The sequence below is a fragment of the Mus caroli genome, unplaced genomic scaffold, assembly GCF_900094665.2.
Source record: "Mus caroli unplaced genomic scaffold, CAROLI_EIJ_v1.1 scaffold_13272_1, whole genome shotgun sequence".
Taxonomy (NCBI): domain Eukaryota; kingdom Metazoa; phylum Chordata; class Mammalia; order Rodentia; family Muridae; genus Mus; species Mus caroli.
The window spans coordinates 20,223-29,942 of NW_018389566.1; the positions used below are offsets into that span (position 1 = coordinate 20,223).

General features: G+C 51.1%; 1 protein-coding gene across 1 annotated transcript in view; it reads right to left on the reverse strand.

The window, feature by feature from the left end:
- LOC110288171 (neuroligin 4-like) overlaps nt 1–8,074 on the reverse strand; it is a 10,325-nt gene extending 2,251 nt beyond the window's left edge. Inside the window, exons 1-3 of the mRNA XM_029473822.1 lie at nt 7,642–8,074; nt 5,657–5,716; nt 28–201 (exon numbers count right to left, since the gene is read on the reverse strand). Of these exons, the coding sequence (XP_029329682.1) occupies nt 28–201; nt 5,657–5,716; nt 7,642–8,074 (667 nt within the window). The remainder of the gene's footprint in view (nt 1–27; nt 202–5,656; nt 5,717–7,641) is intronic.
- Between the last annotated feature and the right edge of the window lie 1,646 nt (nt 8,075–9,720).

Sequence of the window (9,720 nt, forward strand, 5' to 3'; positions counted from 1 at the left end):
CCCCCCCCGTCGCCCGGCCCCGCCCACCGAGCACGCCGAGCCGGTAGTTGACGGTGACGACGATGACGTCGCCGTAGCTGGCGAGGACGCTGCCGTCCACGATGTTCGCGGTGCCCTCCATGTAGGAGCCGCCGTGGATGTAAACCATGACCGGCCTCCTCGCCGCGGCCGCCGCCCCGCCCGCGCCGGGGTCACGGGGGTCTGCGTGAGAGAGGGGGGGAGGGCGGGGTCAGCAACCAGCCACGCCCACACACTTCCAGTCCCACTTCCGGTCTGAAACCCACTTCCTGTTCGACTCTCAGTCGGCCACACCCACTTCCTGTCGGACCCAGGCCAGGCCCCGCCCACTCCCCAGGCCATGACGGCCCCGCCCACCGTGGGCCGGGCCACTTCCTGTCTTACTTCCTGTCTCCCATGCCACTCCCGGTCCCACTTCCCGCCAGGTCCAGTCGAGGCCCCGCCCACTCCAGACCCAACTTCCTGTCCTGTTCTCCCCTGATCTCGCTTCCTGCCCCCACTTCCTGCCGGGTGCAGTCCCGCCCCCGCCCCCCCAGGCCCCGCCCACTCCCCGATCCCATGAGAGCCCGGCACTTCCTATCCCCACCCCCACTTCCGGTCCCACTTCCTGTCCACGTTTGTCGTCCGCAGCCCTGAAAAAAAAAAAAACAGCCCTGGCCCAAGGCAGCCATGCCCCTGCCTCAGATCCGAGGTCCGCAGGGGACCCTGCGTCCCGGGGCCGCGCGGGGAGGACGCCAAGGTTCGCGGGCGTCGCGGGGACGGAAAAGCGGGGGAAAAAAAAATCGCGATTTCGCGCGGTGTTTAAAAAAAAATTTTTTTTTTTTTTGAAAAATAAAATCCTTAATTTTTGGCGTTGGGAGATTTTTATTCTCAAAAAAGTTAAAAATTAAATTTATTTAAGAAATAAAAGAAATTCGGAAAAAAAAAAATCCCGCGTGGTCGATTCTTAAAAATTTGAAAAAGAAAAAAAACCCAATATTTAAATTTCGATAAGAAAAAAAATTAAAAAGAAAAAAGAAAAGAAAATAAAAAATTAATTTAAAAAAAAAAAAGAGAGAAATTCACGTGATTTCCCTTAGACGGGAAAACGCCGAGTTTTCGTTTTTTACGTGTTTCGGGTTTTTATTTTACCTTAATTTTTTTTTATTAATTTATTTTTAATTTCGATCAACATTATTATTATTATTGTCATTAAATGTAAACTCCCGTCGCCGCGTCCGATGGCGTCCGTTGTTGTTTATCGTCGCCGTGTGACATCACGTTGTGGTTGTATTATTTTACGTATAAATCAGTACGAAAATTCTTTACGAGAATTCGTTTAACGAAGCCCGAATTTGCCAAAAATAGGATAGCGTGAGAAAAGGGAAACTTAATTAAAAATTTAAACTTAAATTAAAAAGGAGTTTAAATTGAAAACATTATTTAATTTTAATTTAATTTTTAATTTTTTTAATCTAATTTTTATTTAATTTAATTTTTTAAAAAATTTTTAAATATTAAAAAATGTTATCTAAATTTAATTTTAATTTAATTTAATTTTTAATTTTTTTATTTAATTTTTATTTAATTTTTTAAAAAATTTTTAAAGATTAAAAAACTTTCAATTAAGTTTAAAAAAATTTTTTTCAATGTTTTCCGCCGTGTTTCCGTACAAATTGCGTCACGGAGATAAAACGTCCACGGCAGAAAAACCGGCCTGGGCGGCGCCCGACCCCACGGTAAAATTCATATGTGACATAAATCACCGCGTACACAGGGTCGAACAACAGGAGAACAATTCGGGTAAAATAAAACACCGAAATATTTAAAAAAAAAAAAATCCCCAGGTCCAAATTCGCGCCGCCGTCCCCACCTCGACCAAGGCCGCGCGCATCCGGGAGTGACTGTGAGAGGCAGGGGGATGACTGTGAGTGACTGTGAGAGGCAGGGGGATGACGGTGTGTGACTGTGTGAGGCAGGGGGATGACGGTGAGTGACTGTGTGAGGCAGGGGGATGACTGTGAGTGACTGTGAGAGGCAGGGGGATGACTGTGAGTGACTGTGTGAGGCAGGGGGATGACGCTGAGTGACTGTGTGAGGCAGGGGGATGACTGTGAGTGACTGTGTGANTGAGTGACTGTGTGAGGCAGGGGGATGACTGTGAGTGACTGTGTGAGGCAGGGGGATGACTGTTAGTGACTGTGTGTCGCATAATAAAATCATAGGTTTTCAAAATAAAAGTATGTCACTCGAAATAATATATAATGAAATAAATAATCAATACGATAAAAAATAAATAAAAAATAAATAAATGAATAAAACATCGCCGCCATGACCGTGCGCGTCGTTTCCGCCGTGGCGACTTTATTTATGATTCCTTTATCGCGCAGTACCTGTTTCTTACACGTTTTTATTTTTTGTTTTTAGCGATGTCATTCTTATGACATCACACTGTGGATGACACGAAAGAAATCATTTTTTGAGGAAAAAAAATAAATGAGCATGGCCGCCTCCGTGGGGGAGAGAAGAAACAGTTTTATTTTTATTATGATTATTAATTATTAATATTTATTTATTTATTATTTATTTACTATTACTGTTTACTTTTATTTATTATTATTATTTATTATTATTTATTTTTATTACTATTTATTTATTATTTATTTATTATTATTATTTACTTTTATTTTTATTATTATTATTTATTTACTTATTATTGATTTTTTATTACTATTTATTTATTTATTATTTATTTATTATTACTATTTACTTTTATTTTTATGATTATTAATTACCATGGATTCAATGGAAACCGCCACGGCCGCGTCTGTCTGGGCAGAAGAAAAAATTAATTTAAATTTGAAATATTAAAATTATTGTTGTTATTTCCGTCACTCCCGTCATCCCCCTGCCTCAGACGCCTTCACTCCCGTCATCCCCCTGCCTCAGCTTCTCATTCCCGTCATCCCCCTGCCTCAGCTTCTGACTCCTGTCATCCCCCTGCCTCAGCTTCTCATTCCTGTCATCCCCCTGCCTCAGACGCCATCACTCCCGTCATCCCCCTGCCTCAGACACCATCACTCCCGTCATCCCCCTGCCTCAGACACCATCACTCCTGTCATCCCCCTGCCTCAGCTTCTCACTCCTGGCACGCGCTGGACGCGGCGTCCCGCGTTATTTTTATTGTTCAACCTCCCATCACATTCACCCCGAAATTTAAATCTCCCGAAAAAAAACGCCGTTCCCTCACAGACCCCCCCCAAAAAAACCAAAAAAATAAAAAAAAAACAGCACTGACCCAAGGCAGCCATGCCCCTGCCTCAGATCCGAGGTCAGCAGAGACCCTGGCTCCCCGTCCATTGAGAAATAAATTAATTTAAAAATTTTTATTGATACTTGAATAATTACATTAATTAATCATATTGATTGTAATTATAATATTAATTATAATTTATAATTAATTAATCAATTATGAATCATTAAAAAATAAATTTAAAAAGTGTAAAAACGGAAATCCCGCCCACGAGGCCCCGGGGTCCCGCGGGGAAGACGCCGAGGTTGGCGCTCGGCCCCGGGAAGGGGACTGAAAAAAAAAAAAATCACAGGGTGGGAAAAAAAAAATCAGATTTCAGGGTTTAATAAAAAAATTTTATTTTTTGGAAAAAAAAATAATATTTTGACCTCAAAATTTTCTCAAAAAAAAAATCCCAAAAAAATAAAATAAATTCAAATAAAATCGGCGCGGAAATCTCCCAAAAACGTGAAAAAAAAACAATATTTTATATAAAAAAATATTTTTAATGAATAATAAATACATCAAAGTTCGCGTAGTTTCCCTAACACATTTCAGCCTCAGTCACAAAAAATATTCAGTTTATTAATTTTCTTTTCCCGTGTCGCGGTCGCGGGGTCACGCGGTTTCGGGAAATTTTTTTTTTAAAAGTTGATTTTTTTCTATTATTATTTTTATTATTATGCCTGACGTGTTATTTTTTATTGTCGCGGCGTCATTTTATTCATCGCCGCGGACGCCGGGTGCCGGGCGCGCCCTGAGGCTTCGCTCCTCGCCGTGCAGGGCGCGCGGACACCGCCACAGAGAGCGTTTCACGACGCTTTCTGTTCATTCATTATATTTTATATTTTAGATGATATTTATATAATTATTTGGCGTCACGACGTCCCTCGCGCGCCGCGGTCCCCGTCCGCTCCTGTCGGGAGGCCGCACTTCCTGTCGGCAAACTCTCACTTCCTGTCAGGTCAAAGTCCCTGCGTCCGTGCAAGGGAAAAAAAAATAAAATAAAATAAACCTCAAAATTAAAATTTAAAATATTTTGTTATTATTATTTATTATTGAGTATTTATCATTGTTATTTAGTTATTGATTGTTTACGCAGTGTTATATTATATTAATTATATAATTATTTATAGTTATTTGTTCATTATAATAATTATAATTAATTATTATTAATAATATTATTAATTACTATTATTACTACTATTATTTTTATTGTATTGTTTTTTTCATTATAATAATTATAATTAATTATTATTAACATTATTATTTTTTTATTATAATTATTATAATTAATTATTATTAACATTATTATTATTTTGTTTTCATTATAATAATTATAATTAATTATCGTTAACATTATTATTTATTATAAAATATAAACGACCCGAGCCGCGTCCTTCCACGCTGGTAATGAAAAATAATTTTAAAAATTAAATTAAAAATAGTTCATGCATCGCTCATTAATTAAAAAACCTCCTTCCCAAAATTAAAATTATAACACATGATTATTCATTGTTATTAATATTGCGATAAAATATAAATGGCCGTAGCCGCGTCCAGGCCATAAAAATTATTTAGAAAATTAAATTTAAAACACAGCGGTGATTTTATTATGAATGTCACGATTATTGTCATTATCATTATTTTCAAAAAAAAAAAATCGTCCCCAAATCCCGCGGGTTTGGGAAAAATAATTTGTATTTTGAATTTTTCAAAAATTTCCTAAAAAGGAAAATTTCACATGAAAAAAAAAAATCCAACGAAAATCCACGGCGCCGTTTCTTAAAAATTAGATTAAAAAAAACAATATTTAAATTAAAATGAATAAATAATAATAATAAACGTAATAAACGACAGATGCATGAAGACGGATTCACGTCCTTCCCGTGAGCAGGAAACGTAGCGACGCGGCAGACAAATTAAATTCAAAAAAATTTAAATTTAATTAAAAAAAATTAAAATAAAAAAAAAAGTTTATTTTATTTTTTATTTTTTTTCCGTGTCGCGGCGGCGAGATTCCGCAGTTTCGCGATTAATTTTTTAAAAAATGAGGTTCAAATTCTTTTCACCTCTTTCCCCCCCCCCCCCACGGAAGAGAGCGGAGACACGGAGGAGGGAGCGCGAAGCACGGGTGCGGCGCCACGCGGCGCGCCGCGAAGAGAAGGGCAAGATCTGCAAGAACAGAACGGAAAATTGCCGGGGAGAAAAAAAAATTTCCCGAAATTTTAGGAAGGGGGGGAAAAAAATCGCAAATTCCACGGAAAATAAAAAAAAAATCAAAATTTATCCAAAAAAAAAAAAAAAAAAAAAAAAACACGAAGAAAAAAAAAATTTTTCAAAAAAAAAAAAAAAAAAACCGTCTACCTTGGTCGTCACCGCGGTCGCTGCCGGTGACATCGTCGGCCATTTTCTTACCGTTGGCTCCTGGGGTCAGGGTCGCCGGGATTGGGGGGGGGGGGGGGGGAAAAAAAAAAAAAAAAAATGAAAACGGGACCGGAAGCCGCTGTCCTCGCCGCCGCCGCCATCGCCGCCGCCCTCGCCGCCGCCATGACGGGGAAAAAAAAAATGAACGGGAAAAAAAAAATCCTGGGAATTTAATTTTTCCGCGCTCGCCGCGTTTACGACGCGGGCACGGACGGACAGGGACCGGCGGCGAGGGGGGCGGGGCCTCGCGTCCGGGACGATGCCGCCGCCGCCGCCGCCGTGGACGCCCGAGGGGACGGAAAAAGAAGAAAAACCGCAAAAAAAAAATAAGAATTTAACGAAAACTCCGTCCCCGCGGCGGCGCCGTGTTGTTGGCTCCTCGCCGCTCTTTACTGTGTGAGGCCCGGGCCCCGCCCCCCGACACGAGGACCCGGGTGGAAGGGCGCGGTGTCGGCGGGTGACCGCGCTCAGGGGGCGATGTCGCCGCGGGGGGTGGAGGGAGGGCGGGGACGCGGGGAGCGGAGGATGATGGGAGTCGCTGGGGGGCGGAGCAGCGGCCGCATGCAAATGAGCCACGGCGAGGGCGGGAGGGAGGGGCCTGGCATGCAGATTTATGCAAATGAGGCCAAGGGGGGCGGGTCCCGGGGAGCGGGCGTCGGCCAAGGAGTCGCGCGCGGGCGTGGGCGGGGCCCGGATGCAAATGAGCTGCGTGAGTTTCCCCGATTTATGCAAATGCGGGCGGGGCTGGGAGTCGGCGGGCCCCACCCACTTATGCAAACGAGCCCCGCCGGCCACCGAGCCCCGCCTCCCTGACCGCGCCCGCATGCCAATGAGGCCCAGCGATATGCAAATGACTGATGAATATGCAGATGAGGGGGAGGAGGAAACGTACCTGGGCGCGCATGCTAATGTATGCAAATGAGCTCGGCGGGCGGGGCATAAGCAGATGAGGCGGGCGGGACGCGGTTATGCAAATGAGCCACGGGGATGCAAATCGGCGGGAGCTGCGGGGGGAGACGCGGGTGGGCGGAGCTGGGGCGGGGCCACGCCCCCCACGCGGGGCGGCCGCGAATATTAATGAGCTGCATGCAAATGAGGCGGAGCAGGCAGAGGGGGCGGGGCCGGAGGCGACGGATATTCATGAGATGCTGATTCATGCAAATGAGCCCCGGGGTCAGCACAGGAAGTGACGTCAGCACAGGAAGTGATTTCAGCACAGGAAGTGACGTCAGCACAGGAAGTGACGTCAGCACAGGAAGTGGGTGGGCCCAGAACCCCCGGGGGCGGGGACTCGCCCTCACAGGAAGTGGGGACAGGAAGTGACATCACGGCCACAGGAACTGACCCGGGGCGGGGTGGGTGGGTGGAACAGGAAGTGACCCTAGGGAAACAGGAAGTGAGTCTACGGGAACAGGAAGTGACCCTAGGGAAACAGGAAGTGAGTCTACGGGACAGGAAGTGACCCGAGGGAAACAGGAAGTGACCCCGGGTGGGCGAGAAGTGACCCTAGATAAACAGGAACTGAGTCTCACAGGACAGGAAGTGACCCTAGGGAAGCAGGAAGTGAGTCTACGGGACAGGAAGTGACGCCGGGTGGGCAGGAAGTCACCCTAGGGAAACAGGAAGTGAGTCTAGGGGACAGGAAGTGACCCTTTGGGGACAGTAGGTGACCCCGCGTGAACAGGAAGTGACCCCTGGGGGACAGAAAGTGACCCTAAGGAAACAGGAAGTTATTCTGGGAGGACAGGAGGTGACCCTAGGGAAACAGGAAGTGAGTCTAGGGGATAGGAAGTGACCCTTTGGGGACAGGAAGTGACCCTAGATAAACAGGAAGTGAGTCTAGGGGACAGGAAGTGACCCTTTGGGGACAGGAAGTGCCCCAAGGGAAACAGGAAGTGACCCGGGGTGGGCGGGCGGCGACTCACCGCCGGGCGGGGGCGCGGGCACGTAGAGGTTGAGGTAGAGGCAGTCCTCGCTCTGGTCCTGGACGTAGGCGGCGACGGCGTCGAGGTTGGCGGCGAACCAGGCGGGGAGGCGGTCGCGCAGCAGCGCGCGCTCGTCCAGGTGCTGCGGGCAGACGGGCGCGAACCGCGTGGCGTCGCGGACGCCGGCCCAGGAGGACGGGGGCTCGGGCGGCTGGAACCGGCGCTCGCCGGTGGGCGGGGCCGCGTAGGGCACGCCCAGGAACTGCGTCACGGGGCCCAGGACGTCGCCCGGCAGCGCCGCCCGCACCCCGCGCAGGCGCCCGTAGCTCGTGGCCACCACGGGGAACGGCGGGGGCGGGGGCGGGGACGGCTGCGCGGACGCCAGGGCGAAGGCCAGGCCCACGAGGGCCCGGGCCGGGGCGGGGCCCGGCATGGCGGCGGGGCGGGGCGGGGACTTCCGGTGACGGCGGGCGGGGTGGGTGGGGGGGGTCGGGGGGTCGCCTTCCGGTCACAGCGACGTCACTTCCTGTCCGCCGGGGACCCGGTCGCTTCCGGCCCCGCCCGAGGTCACTTCCTGCGGCGCCACGGAAACCGTGGGCCTGGGGCGAGGTCACTTCCTGTCCGTTCCGGCCACGTCCGGCTCAGGCGCGGCCACTTCCGGTGACGTCGCCGCAGAGTCTGGGCGGGTGGGTGGGGCGGGGCGGGGCGCCCGTCAATTACGGCGTTGGACACGGTCGGCGGCTCCACCCACTTCCTGTCCGGGGGCGGGGCCTGCGGGGGGCGGGGGTGGAGAGGGCGATGACGTCACCACCGATGACGCCGCCCGCCCTGACTCCCGGTGACGTCACCGCCCACCCCGGTCGCCTGTCAATCAGCGCCTGTGTCACGGGGGCGGGGTGGGGGCGGGCACTTCCTGTCGCTGTGGGCGTGGCCTGCGCGCAGGGGGCGGGGCCGTCGCTCACCTCTCAGGCTGGGCGGGGCCCTGTGAGGTCGGCGGCAGCCATGTTGCCGGGGTCAGGGGTCAGCGGGGTGGGGGCGGGGCACCTGGGGGCGGGGCAGAGACGCGGGTGACGTGGGAGGCGGAGCTTAGGCCCGTGGTCATCCCCCTGCCTCAGACACCCTCACTCACGGCCATGCCCCTGCCTCAGCTTCTCACTCCCGTCATCCCCCTGCCTCAGCTTCTCACTCCCGTCATCCCCCTGCCTCAGCTCCTCACTCCCGTCATCCCCCTGCCTCAGCTCCTCACTCCCGTCATCCCCCTGCCTCAGACGCCATCACTCCTGTCATCCCCCTGCCTCAGACGCCATCACTCCTGTCATCCCCCTGCCTCAGACGCCATCACTCCCGTCATCCCCCTGCCTCAGACGCCATCACTCCCGTCATCCCCCTGCCTCAGACGCCATCACTCCCGTCATCCCCCTGCCTCAGCTTCTCACTCCCAACACAGACACAGTCACTGTTTTTACTCGCGGGCATCCCCCTGCCGTGGCTCGCTCCCTCCTTCCCTGGGTCCAGTGTGTTCATCCCCCGGCCTCACACGGCCGTCACTCGCGGGCATCCCCCGGCCTCACACCGCCGCCGTCACTCGCGGGCATCCCCCGGCCTCACACCGCCGTCACTCGCGGGCATCCCCCGGCCTCACACCGCCGCCGTCACTCGCGGGCATCCCCCGGCCTCACACGGCCGTCACTCGCGGGCATCCCCCGGCCTCACACGGCCGTCACTCGCGGGCATCCCCCGGCCTCAGACACCGTCACTCGCGGGCATCCCCCGGCCTCAGACACCGTCACTCGCGGGCATCCCCCGGCCTCACACGGCGGTCACTCGCGGGCATCCCCCGGCCTCACACGGCGGTCACTCGCGGGCATCCCCCGGCCTCACACCGCCGTCACTCGCCGCCATCCCCCGGCCTCACACCGCCGTCACTCGCGGGCATCCCCCGGCCTCACACGGCCGTCACTCGCCGCCATCCCCCGGCCTCACACGGCCGTCACTCGCGGGCATCCCCCGGCCTCACACCGCCGCGGTCACTCGCGGGCATCCCCCGGCCTCAGACACCGTCACTCGCGGGCATCCCCC